Genomic DNA, 20734 nt, shown 5'->3' on the forward strand with positions numbered 1-20734 from the left:
TCAATTTTGAGAGAAAGAGAGTAGCCACCAAGTGAGAGAGAAGAGGAAAAAACAGAATTCCCGTTTTTGCCCAAAACAGTAAATTTCAAATGGCATTTTCTTATTTGTTCACCGTTGGATCGGCTTGAAATTTTAACTGCGTGTTCCTATCATCTTGTTCTTCATTCTGGTCGGTGGAGATGTTGATTGGAGGTTTGAAGTGAGAGAAATTGGCTTCGCAAGAGAAAAATTAGGTTTCCCATTTTTACATAGAGCAGCAATCTTTGAATGGCGATTTCTTATTCTTTCACCGTTGGATCGACATGAATTTAGACTGTATATTCTTCACATTTTTTTATTCATTCTGAACGGTGAAGATTTTAATTGGAGATCTGCAGAGGGAGAAATTGGCTTCGACAGCAGCTCTGTTTTTTTTTTGGTATATTTTATCTTCTTGCTTCTCATTTGTAAGCTTTGGTGATTTGATGCTTTGGTTGGTTATATGCACATTTTTGTGCTTTGTTTGAGACTCTCTTGTACCTCATTTGATTATAGTGGAGCTATTTCATTGGTCTGTACGACCCGTGGTTTTTACCTCTCACATTGAGAGGTTTTCCACATTAAAATCTCGGTGTATTCTTGTTATTGCTTTACTTACTATATTTGTTTGATATAGTTGTTGCTATATTGTGTTGTGAGTGCTTTCATATTATTCTTGTGTTGGATATTTGTATTATTTCAGCTGCTAGGCTCTTTCAACTAGTGGTTTGTGAGGTTAGTTGACGAGTGTTGAATGCTTAAGACGTGTAATCATCACACTACGTTGTCTCACCATGCGTGCAAATAATTAAAAATCTCTGCATGTTAGTTGCAGTGGCTGCATGACACTAGCTTGCACATAATAATGGAGTATTACGTTCAAAACGTAAACACGCAGCTTATAAATACCGTACACATTACCTTGCTTATTGGCAAAACAAACTACTTAATTAGTTAATGTTTACTTAGCCAAATTGTGAAGATGTTTTTGGGGGTGACAAGTCTGATGAACAGGGGACACAATGCAAGATTAAGGGCACGGTGGTGCTGAAGCGCAAGAACGTCCTAGACATCAACTCCCTTATCAGCGCTCAGGGACTCATCGGCCAAGGCCTCGGCCTTGTCGGCTCAACCATCGATAATCTCACTGCCTTCTTGGCCGCTCTGTCTCCCTCCACCTCATTAGTGCCACCAAACCAGATAGTTATATTGCTCTCTTTTATTTCTTTTAGTTTCAGCATAAGCTTTTCACAAAGAGAAAGTGTTATGCCAATATTTTTATTAAAATTTGATCGCTCTTTAATTATTAAAAAAATATATAATTTCATACCATTAAATATAATTTTATATTATTAAAAATATTAATAATAATTAATTAATAATTATAAATCATAAAATATATTGACCCTAATACTAAAGAAATGAAAAAAAAAAGTTAAAGTTTTATAAAATTTTATGTGTTGCGAATGGGTCGGAAGCTGAAATGTCGAGTTGCGGTGAAGGATAGGTTGCTGGGACCTGGATGCGAGCGGATTCCGAGGGCTGAACTCCTATGGCCGCGAGGAACGGATGTGGTGGGCTCACCTGCAAGGACTCCAACATTTAAGTCAGTATCCATACAAAAAGCAGCTATTAGGGTTAAGTGACGTACCTCTAGAGAGTGGTAGATCCCTCTCCTTTGATAGTATGTACTTGGTCCTTACTCTGGGTGAATTCTTGATGGTCAGGCCCACGCGTCTAGAAGCTTCTGCCAGCTGTCCAGGTTCACATTGAAGGGGAGGTGACGTTTGGGTTATCTCCCGGTTCAGGATCAAGTCGAATCCTCGGGTAGAGTTGGTGGAGAAATTTTAAAAAATTTTTCAAGTAGACCGGTTTAATTAGACCAATTTGCATCGGTTTTCGTCGGTTTTGACCGATTCTTATCGGTTCAAACTGATTTTTTTCTTAAACGGTCTAAAGAGTAAATTGAATTGGATTAGGATCCGATTCACCGATTTTTTAGTCAAACCGACCAGTCCGGTTCGATTTTTACAACTATACTTATTACTATATCTGACAAATATTAATTATATAGTATACCTAAATATCTAATTTAATTTAATTTTTGTTTTTTCTATTTTTCAAATTAATTATATTTTAATTATATATCATTATTAATATAAATATAACTACAAAGATTCTATACTTAACATAGTGATGGTGATGATGATGCGTAGTAGTACGGCGAGTTTCACAGAACAGATGTATTTGTGTGTGGCGATCTCAGCAGTGGCGATTTTGTATGTGTCTCTCATAGCACTTGAATCTCAATGGACAAACCATGGTGGCGCTTGGTTGTACCAAGATAACTACAACTTCCCGCTTCAAACAACTGTCTTAACAACAGTTGAGACTTGAGACCCTTAGCTTCCATTCACATCATAAATCTTTCTTTATCTTTTTCCTTTTTATTTATTTTCTTTTCTTTTCTTTTTTTTTTGTGTACGTTGATTGTGTATACTCTGTATCCAATTTTGAATTGTGCTTCGGAACAGAACATTGATCATTGTATGCAAAGATTTTGAGCTTTGACCTCCGTTGATATCACTATTGATTCTGAAAACTTACTCTAGAGGTTATTTGATTGCATACATAAACTTCACCAGTGCCGTAAATAATGAATCTTTGTATTGTATTATATTTTTTATGTATTTGATTTTGTGGAGTTACCTAAGAATGGGAGTGGACATAGAGACTTGGTCCACTTTAAGACTTTTCGGAATCCAGACATGCTGTTAAACATAACGTATAATGATGAATGTTAATTAAATAAGGTTGAGCCCAACTGGAGCAAGAATCTTGTTTGTTTGCAGTGAATATTAGTGCCTTGAAACTTTTAGTATCATAGAATTTAATGCGCACATCACAAAGTGCAACAGAACTGTGCCAAATTCTCAATGCAACCATACAAGTTCACAGGTGATATAAATGTAAGGTTATGTTGGTATGATGTTCCTTTCAAAATGGTCCTTTATTCGTCATGATTTCTTAAAAAACAACCAACCCTGAATTTTTACATAACTGAATGTATCTTATAGAAGCAATATCAGATGATTTGCTTTAAAAAAAAAGGAAATCGGGACAAAAACAAGCACATTTGTGTTTATCATGTGTTGTATATGATATTCAGTTACATAAGCCTGTAGCATAAACGCCACAAGGCCATACGTGAATTTTAGGATAAAGACACTATATACATCAAATTGGTAGGTATTCAAATTAGGAGTGAATGGAGGAATCTTTTTTTGTGTGACACCCCCCAACATCCTGTTCACATTAAATAGACTTGCAAAATGCATCCACCATATGATAACTAGGAGAAGTAAATTGGTGCCTTGGCCTTGTCTACAAGATGTACAGGGGTTTCTAAAGGCGGGCCGGAATTTTCATCGGCGCTGTTGGTTGCAGATCTGGCACGTGGTGGCAGATTTCGCATTTCCATAGGTACATTGCTCACAGGACCAATGATTATCATCGGTCATTCTACTACTAGCCATGCTCGCCCGAAGAGTTCCCTTTCCTCTTCGACCTCTCCCCTTGCTGCTCCCTGCGGCATTTTTAGAGCTTGTCGCTTTGCTTGAAGCAGCTCCATTACTATCCACATCAGATAAACCATTCTCTAAAGCCCTAACCAAATTCTCAAAGTAGTTTCTAGTTACACTGCCAAAACAAACTAGGTTAGATGATCATAACCTGAAAAGACTCGTTAATAAAAACAGGCAACAAAGCAAATGATCAACAAAAACACAAGCAATATCTACCTGGTCAATCCAGCTAGTTTTGTGCGGAAGTCATTGAATTCTTTAGATGGGCCATCAGTATTAAGGAACAACTGTAGTTCCTTTTCAGCACATTGATGAAGTCTCTCCAAACCAGATTCCGCCTCACCTGGTGAAAAAAATGGACTAGAAAATTAAACTTGCAGGAACCACTTCAAATGCAAGACGTTCCTAATTAAATTCAAGTTGAGAATAAAACCTTGCAAGTACTCAAAAAACTGTTTTTTAGCATGTTCATGCTCAGGCAAGTAATATCCATATGCATACGTCCACTTCAGCACCCTTCGGCATTCAACTATCTGTAAACATGAAATAGGGATTAGGAAACTGCCTATTTCACAACAGTCAAAAATTGCAAACTATAACACTTGTTTACCTGTAGCCAGGCCTCGGTTATGAACTTAAGCTGTGACTCAGGCTGGCATTGTGTGTCACTAAGCTTTTCAATCTGCCACACACAAGGATTACATGGTGATTTTACGATCACCGCAACCTCATATTAGGCTCTACTTAGAAGAAAGAAGATTCTAGAGCAGCAGTTTAAGAGCTTCAATTTTAAACATACTCTTGACACTGAAATAATCAATGGACTACAAAAGCAGCAACATGTAATACTAAAAAGAAAAATGTGCAATCTTCTATACCATTTTTTCTGAAAGAGTTGCAAAAGCCAGGTACAAGGTAATGCAAAATATGGCAAATGTTATAAAACATACATGAACAGTTTGCATCTGGTGTAGATCTGCAAGAGCTTTTTGCCTCGACTGCCATAGAAAGAAAATTAATCATAAAGCATATAACATAGTAAGAATACTATCCAAATATAAAACTAATCAATGAATTTAGATATGTGAAGAAAACATTTTCCTACAATACTGATAAGTATAAAGTAGTACACATTTTCCTACAATACTGATAAGTATAAAGTAGTGCGTACGGATTGATTGCTGGCCCATCGCTCATAATAATGCGTGTACCCCTCCAATGAATTCTTTGCCATTTCTCTTCTTCTTTCAGTTTCATCATACTACATGGAACAAAATTTAGATCATAAGCAGATATTATTTGAAATATAATTGAGGGGAAGAATGTGCAAACAATAGTCATTCTTCGCCCCTTACCACTCACTCTTGTTTTGCTGCCTCATATTGATTGCCAGCATAAAAACCCCCAGTCCTTTCACCATGATCTGACCATGCACCAAAGCATAGCCTAAGATAATATATATCATAAGACTCAGTGAGCACTCACATCAGCTTGAAACATTTGAAAATAAAGACACATAAAAGATGAAAATTAATATAATTCATTATTAATCCCCAGAGAATATAATTTTTTTCTAAAAAAAAAAAAACCACACACCCCCACACAACAATGACAACTGACAATTGATAATGGAATATACTAAAAACAGAACATACCAGCAAAATTCAAATTTACAAGGTGGAGTACACGTCATGTGCATGCACCCTTGATTTTTTTCAATTGGTCGCTTGCACTTCGGACATGGCTTTGAGTTAGCAAGTATCCTGAATGTCATTAAATGAATAGCTAGCTCAAGATCTCAAATGGTAAACTGGTAACTTATCCCAAAGCAATCTAGGCAGGAAAACTATATCTAGGGATATCAAAATATGATGTTTCTATACCAGTTCATGTTTTCAGATTCTGCACTATTTTTCAGAATCCACTTTGACACAGTGCCACAATCAACTGGACGATGAGCCTCCTCTGTGCACTGTATATCCAAAAACACATCTTATTGATCAGTAGAAAACGAGTGTTCTGAAATGCAAAGCCAAAAAAACCTGAAGAAATCCATAGACTACTTACATTCCAGCAAAAGCTATATGAACAGAAGCAAGATACATCATAATTTCCACTGCCAGCATCAAAATTGACAGCATATTCACAGCCTGGAGCAGGACACCACTTGGTCTAGACGAAGCAAAGACAAGTAATGGGATTATTTTGGCAGTAAGACAAATGAGACAGAAACAACAACTAAGTCTATCATTACCAACAATAATGATTAAAATACAACGAGCACGGTATCATCATATGTGATATGCTGATAACTAATGAAGATTCATTCATATCCATATCTAGTCGGGTAAAAATACTTTGAGTACCATAATAACTAATGCCATTTGTTTACTATCAGTCAATGTCAAAATACAATAACTACCACATACCTTCTTGTTGTCTTCAATATAAGACCTAAGAAGGTAACGGGCATACTTTTCTTTATCTTCATCAGGTACTAAGAGATTAATCATGTCTTGATCAATAGCAGAGCCACAAGTGGGATCGGGACATCATCAAACATTCAGGGCCATCATTAGTAGATGTGCTAATATATCCTAGAACATCAGAAAGAACAGAAGAATGTGGTTTAACAAAAATAAAAAAACAAAGAAGGAAAGGGGAGGATACATCCGGAAGGGAAAAAAAAGAGAGGGCGGGGGATGGGGGGTTTTGACATACTGGCATTTGCATATAACCAACCAATAATAACATCCCAAATGTATAATTTCATTATCTTATACAGACTGTATCTAATCACAACAACAGAAGGATAGCAATCATAGCACATAAGCAATACCTGCCCAGCAAGAAAAACAATAAGGATTGGCCACAAGTAGCAGTTTGAATCTTAGTACGAGGATACGTTTCAAAACAGATGCCACAAGTTAGCTGAGCAGAGGAGAAACAACAATAAGTAACGTAAGTAAAATATAAATCAAGATCAAGCAGCAGAAAAAATGAAAAATAAACGAAAAGAAAAACCAGCTACATTAATGACATATTTTGGAATCATACACTATCTCACCTCTCTAGGATTAGGATGCTGGACAACTGGCTTCTCCAACAAACCAACTGTTTTACGGACTCGATCTTCGTCAGCAAACCAGGCATCGTGCACTTTACTAACACTCCTGCAACACCAGCACATCTCTCGTTTAGTACATGATAGAGTCATCAAACTAGATTGCACATAACCAATAGGAAAAGATATTTACCAATTGTAATGACGAAGCAGGATACTCGCAGCAACTCGTGATATTGAAAGAACGGTTGCCACTCTAGTGATGTCATCTTCCTGCCTTTGCTGAATATCCGATTCCTTCAATATGGTAAAATTTTGCTGGAATGGGAACCGTAAATTAGAGAAGGGAACAAAGAAACCATCTTCACCATTTACACCAAATTCCTTTCAACATATCAACTTGTTTCACTTTCAGTAGACGATTACTTACTACTCTGTACCATCAAGATCAAGTGAGAACAAAAACTTCTGACCAACCAACCCTTCCACTGATATAATTCCAATATTTTTCCAACTAAAGTAAACCAAATTAGCACTACTAATAATAATAATTGTTTAAAGCTTCAAGATCAGTCCTTTATCTCTTTCTTCTACATCCACACTTGAGTGCAGTCAAGTCATCCTACTCACAAGTCCAATTAACTCAATCGAGCTCATAGTGAAAACAAAAGAGCAACATTCCCAGCTCAACAACACAATGAAGAGTACAAAAATCACGAAATTGAGAAGTAAAGAGTAGAGTTATACCTCATGGCGGCGAGAGTCAATCCTATCAGAATCATCAGCATCGTCGAAGTAGTCATCGGCATCGTCATCGTAGTCATTGTAATCCATGGGAGCTTCTTCGGTCTCGCCACTGTAGAAATCTTCGTCGAGTGACTCCACATCGTTGGCGTCGTGCATATCGTCCCCGGAATCCATGGAAACCCTAGATACGTGCAAAGGAATTCGAAGGCAATCGATGAAGGATTACGATGGCGGAGAAAATCTAGGGCAAAGCCGAGGGGGTTAGTAATGTAGAGGAAGAAGAAGGAAGAAGGAAGAAGGAAGAGAAGAACGAACAAAAATAAGAGTTGCTTTTTTTTTTTTCACTTCGATCCTTCTTCAGAGGTTTATAATCTTCCAGTTTCTAATATATATGAGATAAAATAAAGAGTTTAATTTGGATGAGATCGTCTGGAAATTGCAACGAATAAAGAAACCTACTATAAATAATAGAATCTTTTAATAATAGATTTGAAAATATTTGCTTTTGTTGATGTCATAATATATAATTAGTTATTTTGACAAGGTTTTTTTTTTGTAAATCATTATTTTTAACCATAAAAATATATTTAAAATAAAAGATTATTAAATTTAATTTGAAATGAATTGAATTTGATTACATTTTGTAGTTTTGAGATTCACAACTTTTATTATTTTAGCCTTTTATATTCAAAAATTATTATATTGATTTTTGAGATTATGCTACAAGTACTATATTAGTCCGTGTACTTTTTTTAGCGTCGAGTCAACGAACGAAATGTTGAACTAATTCTAAATTGTCACGCTAAATATGAGGATAAATGACATCATTTTATTTTGGCGCTTAAACAAAGTAAAAACAATGTCGTTTTAGATAACAAAAAAGATAAAATTATTTGCATATCATATAAATTCTTCTTCATTTTATCAATTTTTTCCTTGTTTAAGAGCTAAAATAAAACGAACCGTTTAGCCTTTGTCCAGCGTGTAGGGATGGAAACAGGCCAGGCCAGGCCAGGCTTTGCTCTTAACAGGCCTGGCCTGTCATACAGTTGATTGGCCTGAGCCTGGCCTGCAGCCTATTATAGGCTCTTTATAAAGTACTAGGCCTGGCCTGTTATTCAGTCTGGCCTGGCCTGAAGCCTGTTAAAAGGCCTGATCATTTTTTTTTACAAAAATAAAAATATTATTTAAAAAATTATTTTTTAATAAAAATAGTTATATATAATATGTCATATATTTAATATTTATAAAAAATTTTAAACTTTTAACATATTTAAAATATACAAAATATTTATAATAAAATATAATAAATTTAAAATATCTCATAATTTTATTAATAATAAATAATTATTTATATATTTAATTATATTTTAACAGACTCAGGCAGGCCTGACAGGCCTATAAGGCTAATTAGTAAGCCTGGGCCTGACCTATTAATGTATTAAAACTTTTAAAAGAGCCTAGGCCTGTACCTATTTTATAACAGGCCAGGCCAGGCCAGGCCAAACACAGGCCAGGCTACAGGCCCCTGGCAGGCCGCCTGGCCTTTTTCCACCCCTACCAGCGTGGTAAGTCAAAGCATTTTGTTCACCAACTCAATGCTATAAGGGAGTTGGATCTCGAAAATTAATATAGTGAATTTTATATTTGAGGGACTAAAACAGTAAAATCTTAGAATCTAAGATACCACTTTAAAAATTTAGTCGAATTGAATTCGAAATAAATTATTGTATTCAAAATTAGTATAATCAATTTATTTATTTTAGAGTAAACAATTTAACGAAACTCCTTTTCACCCCTTAATGAAAGTATAATCCCATGCAACCCCTATCCATCGCAAATTATTTTTGATATTGAGGTAGAAATGATGTTTTTTAGGATTATGGATAATAAGAGTTTTATTCTCAAATGTTGAACTTTTTTATTTAAAATGTGAAAATCGGATCCTCCGGTTTGTTTGAGAATAAAAATCGGACCATCTGATTTATAAAGAACAAAAAGTCGGACCCTCCGATTTATAATTTTTTTTTAAATATCATCTTTATCTTTATCTTTATAGTATACAAATGGGAAGCTTATCTTTATAGTATACAAATCTTTATAGTATACAAATGGGAAGCTTATATGCTGACGTGGCACTCATACGTTGAGTCTGAAAGTTTATTTACTTAGGTGTCGTCACTAGAAATTTTTAGAATTATATTTATAAATTATAAATGATTATTTGCTTAGGTTGTTATTTTCAAATTCAAAATTATTTGTTTGGGTTGTTTTACTTAGGTTGTTATTTTTTAAATTTTAAATTATTTTACTGAGGTTGTTATTTTTTAAATTTTAAATTATTTTACTTTATCTGCAAATTTAATTCAAATTTAAATTAAAGTCAATTAAATTTAAAAAATTTTAGTTATAACTAAACTATAAAAGTATAAGTTATGAGATATGTGTAGCACCACAATTTAAAGTACATCAAACTCTTTCTTTATATACATCCAAAATCTAAAATTTCTCTACTTATTCCAATGGCTGGTATTCACAAAATCGCATAAATCAAACCTACAATTGATAGTTTGTGTGTATGTATACGAGTGATACAGACGCTACCAAGTTACGAAAAATTTTCATTGCCATACTCAATTGAGATGGTTTGGTTCGACGAAGACGTGAGTTTTCTACTAATATTTTTTGATTTTATTTTAAATTTATATTATTTATATTTTAAATTTGTTTGTTTATCCCCCTAATTGTTCTTTGATTTTTGTTTATCAATTCTAGGGAAGAAAAATACACGCCTTGATACGATTACAGCTACTTAGTTGGTAAGTTTATTGTTTTAGAAAAAGTATAATTTATTTATAAATTTATTTATTTTATTGATAATTTCGACTGTGTTTTGTTTTTAACAAACTTATTGATAACAATTTTTTTTATTTTAAATCATTTCAGATGTTGTTGGATATCTTGTTGGAATTGGGAGTGAGAGAACTCTTGAAAAGAATGGAAAATCTATCAAGTACACTTTTATTGAATTAGAGATTGATAATGAGTAATCATATATTTATTTTTATAAATCTAAAATTTTTGATAATTTCATCTTTTTAGATTATTATTTAACTTATTTTGTTATGAATATTTTTATTAATATTATTAATAGGTAACAAACGTTTTTATTAAGGGCAACATTTTAAAAAAAAGGGCAATATTTTTTTCTCATTGATCATTAGTAGTATCTAATTCATAAATAATAATTAATAACTAATTATAATTTTAGGATGTTGACTACACCGGTGGTTTGCTTCCAACTTCAAAGACTTCGTCAATCATTGAAGGGAAGAAAGTAGAAAGTGCTAAGGTATTTGTTCAAAAAATGAATTTTTTGGTTGTTTGTTTTCTCAAAGTTAGATCTTTATTTTATTAAAAAATATTATTGAGATAAAATCAAAGGTAAGAAGGAAGTCTTTAATTTAACGTAGTATTTTGTACAGAATTTGTTGCTTGAATTCTCCAATGAAGTTGCGGACAATGATGAATCCGAAGTGTTGGAAAATGCTATTACACCAACCAAGCGACTATCTTTGGAGTCGGAATATTCGAAGATGCAAGGAGATACATCAACTTGCAAGAAGATCAAGATTGAGAATGAAACTTGAGAATTTGGATGCACATGTTTTAGAATCCCTTTTAGAGTATATTTAATAGAATAATACTAAGTATATGTTTGTTTTGGTGGAAACATTGTCTTTTCTTGAGTTGTTATTTTTCTTTTGGTTCTTTTGAATTTTTATGTTTGGAATTTAGAATTTTTAAAAATATAAATTGAAGTTATTTGCTTATTATTTATGATTTTATTTTGAGAAAATGCCACTCCCCTCCCCTGCGAGATGCTAAAATGTCACTCTCCTCCCCTCTATTTTATAAATGTACATTTTCCTCTCTTCTAACTTTTAAAAAACATCATCTTTAATCCATTTTAAATTTGTTGTGTTAATAATGTTAACTTTATCCATTTTTTATGAAAAATAAATAAATTATTTTTTGAAAAAATATCCATTAACAAAAATTTTATTTTTTATCATTAAATTTTCCTTACCAAAATATCCTTTAATAAATTATTCTTTTATTAATTAAACTGTATTTTTAACGAAATATTTTCAAAAAAATTAATAATTAAATTATTTTTTTCTAAGATACCTATTTTTCAATAATTTTTTAATTATTAAATTGTGATTTTACTAAAATTTTTGTTAACAATTATTTTTATATTTACTATTAATTTTTTTATATTAATATATATTATTTTAATATTAAATAAAAAAATCTTACCACTGGTAATATGTATAACAATTAATATTTATTGATATTGAAAAATAATCTTACTAAAATTTTTTATTTAATGTTAAAATAATATATAGATATCGAAAAATTAATAGTAAAATATAAACAAATTGTTAACAAAAATTTTGGTAAAATTATAATTTAATAATTAAAAAATTATTAAAGGGTATTTAAAAAAATAACATAATTATTAAATTTTTTAAAAATACAATTTAATCAATAAAAAAATAATTTATTAAAGAATATTTTATTAAGCAAAATTTAATAATAAAAAATAAAATTTTTCTAATGAATGTTTTTTTAAAAAATAATTTTTTTCTTAAAAAATGGATAAAGTTAACATTAGTTAACACAAAAAGTTTAAAATGGATTAAAAATGAGGTTTTTTAAAAGTTAGAAGGGAGGAAAATGTACATTTATAAAATAGAGGGGAGGGGAGTGTCATTTTAGCATCTCACAGGGGAGAGGAGTGAAATTTTCTCTTTTATTTTTAATTCGATTCACACCGCTGATATTATGTTAATTTCTAATTTAGTATTTAATGTCATAAAGTTATAAATTTCTCATATGAATTATTGTTGATACAATTTAGTTAGTTATTGATTTTTAATGTGTACTTATTTTAAAAAGAAAATCTAATTATAATTTTTAATTAAAGTATTAGTTTAAAATTTTAAATTTAAATTCAAATAAACTTTTTTTTAATTTTTAAGTAAGCAATTATGTTTGAGAATATTTTTTAAATTTAAAATAATCTTTCCTCTAGACTGAATACAAATGGAGAGACTTTTTGCTGACGTGACGCTCATATGTTAGGTTGTTACCTTTTGAATTTTTAAATACACTTTCTTAGGTTGTTGGGTATTTAATTTTTAATATTGTTGAACTAATAATTTGCTTAGGTGTCATCACTAAAATTTTTAAAAATATTATTTATAAATTATAATTTATTATTTGCTTAAGTTGTTACTTTTTAAATTTAAAATAATCTTTCTTCTAGACCGAATACAAATAGAGAGACTTTTTGCTGAGGTGACGCTCATATGTTGGGTTTCGATATTATTTTCTTAAATATAGTTATTAAAAATTTTTGTAATTTTATTTATAAATTAATAGATTATTTGGTTAGATTGTTAGATAATAATAAGGATTTAGTTTTTAAATTTATGAGCAACTTAGTTAGATATTTAAATCTTAATATTATTAAACTAATTTAAAAAAATCAATAAATTATTTGGTTAGATTGTTAGATATCAATAAAGATTTAGTTTTCGAATTTATTAACAAGGTAGTTAGATATTTAAATCTTAATATTATTATAAATTTTTAGATTTATATTTATTTATATTTATAAATATCAATTATAAATAAATTATAAATTATAAATTATTATTTGCTTAGGTTGTATTTTCAAATTTTAAGTTTGGGTTGTTTTACTTAGATTGTTATTTTTTAAATTTTAAATTTTAAATTATTTTATTTGTTAGGATTGTTTTACTTAAGTTGTTATTTTTAAAATTTTAGATTGTTATGAGAGATGTTGTTATTTTTTATCTTTATCTTTATAGTATACAATCTTTATAGTATACAAATGGGGAGCTCATTTGCTGACGTGGCGCTCATACGTTGAGTCTGAAAGTTTATTTGCTTAGGTGTCGTCATTAGAAATTTTTAGATTTATATTTATTTATATTTATAAATATCAATTATAAATAAATTATAAATTATTATTTGTTTAAGTTGTTATTTTCAAATTTTAAGTTTGGGTTGTTTTACTTAGGTTATTATTTTTTAAATTTTAAATTTTAAATCTTTATCTTTATATCTTTATATCTTTATCTTTATAGTATAGTATACAAATACAAATACAAATACAAATACAAATGGGGAGCTCATTTGCTGATGAGGCGCTCATACGTTGAGTCTGAAAGTTTATTTGCTTAGGTGCCGTCATTAGAAATTTTTATATTTATATTTGTTTATATTTATAAATATCAATTATAAATAAATTATAAATTATAAATTATTATTTGCTTAGGTTGTTATTTTCAAATTTTAAGTTTGGGTTGTTTTACTTAGATTGTTATTTTTTAAATTTTAAATTTTAAATTATTTTATTTGTTAGGATTGTTTTACTTAAGTTGTTATTTTTAAAATTTTAGATTGTTACGAGAGATGTTGTTATTTTTTATATTTTAAATTATTTTACTCAAATTGTTATTTTTTACATTTTAACACTATTTTTTAAAAATTTGTTAATTCTTTTTAGCATTTTTTTAAATTTTGTTGATTTTTTTTATATTGCAGCTACATAAATTATTTTAAAAAAATTTAGAGTTTTAAAAAAATTTACGTTAGTTTAGAGTTTTTAAATTATTATTTGTTTAAGTTGTTATTTTCAAATTTTAAGTTTGGGTTGTTTTACTTAGTTTGTTATTATTTAAATTTTAAATTAAAGTCAAACAAATTTTAAAAAATTTAATTATGATGCAACTATAAAAGTATAAGTTATGAGAGATGTAAAGCATCACAATTTAAAGTACATCAATCCCTTTCTTTACCTCTCTACTTATTCCAATGGCCGATATTCACAAAATTGCTGACATTAATCCTACAATCGACAATTTGTGTGTACGTATACGAGTGATACGTTTATGGACACTACCAAGTTACGGAAATTGTTTGTTTATTTTATAATAGATTGCAATATTTTATAATCATAAATTTGTCTGTACCTAATCTTAGTAAAGTTATCTATGATTTTATTTGTTTATAGATTATTTTTATTTGTTCATTTCAAGTAAAGTCCTACAAAATTCCATGCATGGCATAAAGATGTTCTTCAATCTTAAAGATGCAACTGTCATCCAATTTAAAAATAGGTAGGTATTTTTTTTAATTCTTTAGTTTCATACTATGTGTCTGTTAATGTTAATGTTATTTGGTTATTATGAGATTAATTGGGAAAACTATTTGTGATGTTATTGATATCTAATAGTGTTAGCAAATCAAATTGTATTTAGAATGCAACGTGGACATTATTAGCTGACGGGATACTATATAAGAGGAGAAACATATTGAAAAACTTAGATATTTCATTATGTGATAAATTATTATCATATGTAAGACTTTACTTACCAAAATCAGTATTCACCTATGGACAACTTTGTTACTTTGTCAAGAGTTAAGGCTGCGTTTGTTTTGTGTATATATTAAGACATAGACATTAAGACATAGACACTTGAGACATAGACATAAAATATTTGTATTTATGTATATCGTTTGGATATGATGGACATGATATTACAATAATGTCTAACATTGTGTTTGGTTTACATAGAACAAGACACTACACAATTAAAATGACTATTTTACCCCCTTAATTTGAATTAAAAATTCAATAAATAAAAGAAAAAAAGCTATTCAGATTACACTTTTCCCAAATTGGTTCGAGGGTTCCACTTTCCACCCCCTCCCACCCTACCCCCAGAAATCTCTCTTCTTCCTAGTTGGCCTCCTCCTTCTTTGGCATTTGCTGGATCTTTTCTGTGCGATTGTTCTTTGTCGAGGATTCTTCTTCTTTGAGGTGAATCTCTTTCCGTTCTTCTTTTCTTTCTTTCTTCTTCTTCTTCTTATTAATTGTTGTGTGGGTGTTCGCAGGGTTAGCGTATTTGATGATTTGTTTCTGGGTTTAGGATATTGGGTTCAAGGGTTCCCAATCATCCATGGTTGGCAGTGAATTTGCATCGCTTATAAAAATCTGTCTGGATTGTCAAAATCTAAACGTGGCCGTCTTGTGTTGTGCCTCTCTTGAAGGTGAGTCAGTGAAACCATTCCATCTTCTTCTTTCATCACTGTTTTTATCCATGACTATTTCACTTGTTCCTTGCAATTTTGCTGATTTGGTCGTATTCGTAAACAGTAAAATTTTGCCCTTTTCTATGCATTAATCAAAGCGTTTTGTATTAATAGTTTATTGCCCTTATGTTTTGTAATATTTCCTATTTACTTTTTCCCAATTTTTATCAAATTTCTCTTATTTGTGTTGCTGACAAGAGCCATGTTTGGTCATGCCTCTTTTTTCTAATCTCTGTTTTAGCCGGTTATAGTAGCTGTCTTGATTGATCCCGTTTCTAAATTTTGTGATTGAAAATTCCTGTACCTTATTCTCCAATTGGCTGTGGTTGGAAATCAACCTTTTTGACCTTAGATAAGACCATAGCTGAGCAAAGGTTTCATCTTTTTTCAAATTATGTTATAAATTTGCCTTATTTTGTAGAACATGCATAGCTCATATGAATGAGACTCTTGCAGGGCAACTAAACTAGGAATGAAGTTTGAGTGGTTGGAAGATGTGGTGAAAACAATCATGGGTCCAATCCCAGCAGTGAAGTATGATAAGAGCAGAAACCGGAAAATATGGTTCAATAGCATGGTGGCTACATACACTGGCTGGGAGGATGAAAGGAATGATCCTGTGAAGGCTGTTACCTTTGGTGATGGCCAGCCATTACCATCTAATGTAGTATATGATTGTCTTAAACTACTTGAGGAAGAATCTGTTGCTATTCCATGGCAGAAAGGAGATGTTCTCTTGATTGATAATTGGGCCGATCTTCATTCTCGTAAATCATTCATTCCACCACGCAGGGTGGTAGCTTAACTTGTTAAATAAGGTTGTATTTTGTTATTAGCTATAAGAATAGAAGAGTTATATTTGTATAGTTTTAGGAAATACACAATTGTTTGTTGGTTCCTTCACTTGTAATGAACTTATGTAAATTGAAAATTCAATGGAAAGTGCTTTCTTTTATATGTATTTTGGTTTGTTGTTTCTGTTTTTAGCTAATAGTATCCTTTTTTAACTTGTAAGAGTATATTTTGGTTTCTTTTCATGAATATGTAGGTGCAAAAATTAAGAACTCAGGTTGTAAATATTATGCAGGAAATTAACATAAGAGATACATTAGACTTGTTGATTAATTTAAGTGCAGAATAGCAGAAAATCAACACATGCTACGCAAAAGTTGAATAAGTAAAATTACATATACTTATTAGAGTATGTTATGGGGCAAAATTACCCAATACAAATAAAATTCACCTAAAAGTTAACATAGATAATGCAGAATTGAATAAAGCTTTGTGGGATTGCACAGTTTTAAGTGCAAAATTGCATAATGCAGTTAAGATTCACCTAGTGGATAAGTTAGTAATATAATAGCAGAAAATTGACATAGACAAACTGCCCAATACAAACATAATTCAACAGACTGCATAAAAGAGTTGCAATGTAGTCAGTGCAGTTCAATTGTCTAACAAAAGATAAAAACAACAAAACATTAATAAGTCTGTTAAGTTTACCAGAATACCCTAGTAAGTTTACCAAAATATCTCCATAAATTTAGCAATACACCCAACACTAGCTAAAAGTTTTCCATTATATCTCTAGCGAATGCCGCCTTTTCCTCATCCAAACTCCAGAAGGTTGCCTTCAATTCTGGATTCTGCACAAATTTTTTTGCAATTTGCACGATCTCCATTGTGTTAAAACCAAGACTCCTCAGCGTTTGGCCAAGATTTACTTGCTCATTAACACCGGACATTGCATTAGCTAGCACCTGCACATGCTTTCCTTGATCCTCAACCGCAGCTTTAAACGTTTCAGCTAGGTTTGATAGCACTGCAGTATCATTGCTTTTTTTAGTTGCACTGTGACGTCCTTGATTTTTCTCACTTGATGAAGCAAACGAGGCTGAAAAGGTATTGGGGAGTTCGCTCTCGGCAGCTGCTAAATCCTCCATGTCAACATTGTCTCCGCCTAAACCAAAGCCATCTGTTGTGGCCGCAGCAAATGTAGAGCCCGGTGTGACATCTTCTTCAGCATCTTTTCCACTGCATGCATCAAGACCAGTAGCTCTATCCTTGCCAAAAATGTTCCCAAGACGTTCAAACAACGGAAATGGCTTGCCTGGAGTGTAGAGTGTAACATTGCGACCCTGTACAACATAAAACAAAGTCAAAAATTACATGTTCATATGAACGAGTACTTGTAAGAAGAATTAATAAATGCGAAAAAATTACGAGCACACCTTTCCCCAAGCTTCCAGTACTTGTTTACTATCCACTTCAACACACATCTTTTCGGAATTCCACCCAAAACCACTACAACCCAACATCTCAGCCACAAACATATATTTTTCTTTCAGCCGCTTGTGCTTGTTTCTGATGTGTTTAACAGTGAGACCACATCCAGAAAACTTTTCATTCATTTTGTCCGCTAGTTTTTGAAATGCCCCTGGCTTAAATTGACCGGCATCTGCCCTTTTGCCTTCAACAACCAATTCTTCCATAAACACCACAAACTGTTCAGTTTCTTGCTCAGTCCATTGGCGGGGTATGGAGGCCATTTGCTGCTAGATAAGAACAAATAAAGTAAACCATGACAGCATAATAACTATCAAAATTAGAGTTCAATGGTATTAGAATTATCTTTAGAATTACTTACAGCAAACTAAAATCTAATAGCAAATAAAACTAAAATATGTTTAATTAGAATAATCAGTAGCACAATATTAACATACTATAAAGATTTGAATAAAATTCTAGAATTTTGACATCTTTTGAAACAATTAAAACAAGACCTTGTCTAATTATATGTTTAATTGGAATACAAATTATGAATCCGAGTTGGCAAATACATATTGCACAAAGAAAAAAACTGAAATGAATTCAAATACAATAATTTATAGGCTAGGCCAATTGCAAACATAACAAAATCGGCAAAGATAAAAATTCTACTCGCCACGTTCTCCCCTCCATATTTCCCACATCTCGGTTGCTAGGTCCTCACGCCATTGAGTCCACTCATGGCTACTTTCCACAACATCAATTGTTTCACATTCATCAACAATAGTATCATCTCCTACGGGTATGTGTTCTGGCGCAAGAGTTGCATCTTTTTCGGGATCAACATCCATGTTCATACGAATAAAGTTTTGTAACAAACAACAAGCAATAATAATGTGGCTTTGAACTCTAATAGGATAGAACGAGGGACTTCGTAGAATTTCCCATCTTTTCTTAAGCAACCCAAAGCACCGCTCAATCACATTTCTAGCTGAAGAGTGCTTCTTATTAAATAACTCTAGACGATTTTGTGGTGCCCGATGACCTTGAATCCACTCATTCACATGATAGCGAACATTTCTATATGGAGATAAAAATCCTCTCCCATTGGTATAGCCGGCATCCACTAAGTAATAACACCCTAAAACGGAAGGATGAAAAATATAAGAAATATATTGTAATTCTCATATTCAATAGTTATTATTCTTTTCAAAAGATTAATTTAAACATACCAATAGGTATTTTCAAGCCATTACGTCGAGTAATAGCATCCCTAAGTACCCTTGAATCAGATGCCGATCCTTCCAAACCGCTAAGGACATAGACGAAATTCATGTTCCGATTGCAAACTCCTAAGACATTGGTGGATATTCTAGATTTTCTCGTCCGATATCTAGATTTATCACTCTTCGGGACTGTGACATCTATGTAAGTTCCATCTAATGCTCCTAGACAACCCTATCAAATGTAAAAAAAAAAGTTATTACACGCAGAGTAAACGTGACCAATACAAATTAGAGCTACATACACGACCTACCTTGAACCATTTCCATCTGGGATCTACACAATCTTCCGGTAGAGGGTCTGCCTTTGCAAATAAGATACTTTGGACACGCAAAACTGAACGCAATACCTTGTGAAAATACCTACTAATAGTTTCACCAGACCTATAGAACCTAACCTGTATGCTGCGATTTTTGGTATGGTGAGCTAATATGATTAAAAAAGTAGCTACTTGCTCGCCTATGCCAACATGACCATCTTCGTGTCCACCTTGAACTTGTAGCAATTCACATAAAGTTGCAAATGCATTCAAACTCATTCTTAACTCCCATATGCAATTTCTATCTCCACCCTCCCCAATGATATTATCTAATGCATCTCACCTTAGTGGCAATGTGTTCACTCTTCGACCAATCGAAGAATGACCCCGCCTTCTATTCCTAATATACATATATAGAGTGACTAAAAAAAAGCAGCATTAATGTGTCAAATTGCATTCTCATAATCCAGTAATATCCAACACATAGCTTAATTTGTTCAGAACGATCCATCATCACTTCCTAATAAACAATAACAAGTAAATACATAAAAGAAGAATCCTAATAATTTCTACAAACACATAATACAAATCATGATAGCAAACAACTTGGTAAGCAGTTTGATGAGTAATTTTATAAACACAATGCAAATAAATTGTCCTCTAGCATTCTTCAATAGATAATAATTAAAAAGTTCACCTATCACTAATTTCATAAGCAATTTAATTAACATATTAATCATCAATTAGAACAACATTTTTATCACTAGTTTTATCAACAATCAGCACTAATAACATCAGCAGATCAGTAACAAAATTTTATTTATCACAGCAGCAACAATTCCTTCTGCAACTCTTTTCTTTTTGACGATTTTTCTGCATAGTTGGCCATAATGTTTGATGGTGAGAACAATTTCTCAAGTATAACTTATAACAAGTTTTTTTCAATTAGACACATGGCTTTTTCCATTCTTTTTCCTCTTCAATTAGGAAAAATAACTTATCAAGCTTCAAAATGCATTTAAAACAACCACCACCGAAATTATCCATTGCCTATTGAAGATTTCAAATGAAAACAAAATAAATAATGAACAATACCCAAATACCCAGATTTACATACAATTCGATTGTCCACATACCCAAATTCTGGATTAGCAATTAATCAACAATAACCCATCTGATCAATAATCAAAATTAAAAGAAGAAACTTCACAAAGGAAAAAATACCAGAGACAACGAGGCAAAGCACACCGAGAGGACAGATGTTGCAGCAGCGGAGGATGAAAGACTCAACACGTAGCAGAAGCACAGCTGGGGTTT

At 31.7% G+C, this 20734-nt stretch overlaps 1 protein-coding gene, 1 non-coding gene and 1 pseudogene across 2 annotated transcripts; 1 reads left to right on the forward strand and 2 right to left on the reverse strand.

Annotated features, from left to right (window-relative positions):
• Nucleotides 1–3009: 3009 nt before the first annotated feature.
• LOC112706581 (probable E3 ubiquitin-protein ligase ARI7) lies at nt 3010–7846 on the reverse strand (annotated as a pseudogene).
• Nucleotides 7847–15200: 7354 nt separating this feature from the next.
• On the forward strand, nt 15201–16567 carry LOC112705140 (uncharacterized). Its single transcript, XR_003811537.2, has 3 exons — nt 15201–15334; nt 15409–15564; nt 16063–16567. It is a non-coding gene; the product is annotated as an uncharacterized protein (transcript).
• A 1975-nt stretch (nt 16568–18542) lies between these two features.
• LOC112706582 (uncharacterized) lies at nt 18543–19696 on the reverse strand. The gene is made up of 3 exons (XM_025757968.3): nt 19412–19696; nt 19107–19332; nt 18543–19015 (listed from the first exon to the last, which is right to left on the reverse strand). The coding sequence occupies exons 1-3, from the start codon at nt 19694–19696 to the stop codon at nt 18543–18545; spliced, it is 984 nt and encodes a 327-aa protein (XP_025613753.1).
• Nucleotides 19697–20734: the final 1038 nt, after the last annotated feature.

Source organism: Arachis hypogaea, chromosome 8, assembly GCF_003086295.3.
Source record: "Arachis hypogaea cultivar Tifrunner chromosome 8, arahy.Tifrunner.gnm2.J5K5, whole genome shotgun sequence".
NCBI lineage: Eukaryota > Viridiplantae > Streptophyta > Magnoliopsida > Fabales > Fabaceae > Arachis > Arachis hypogaea.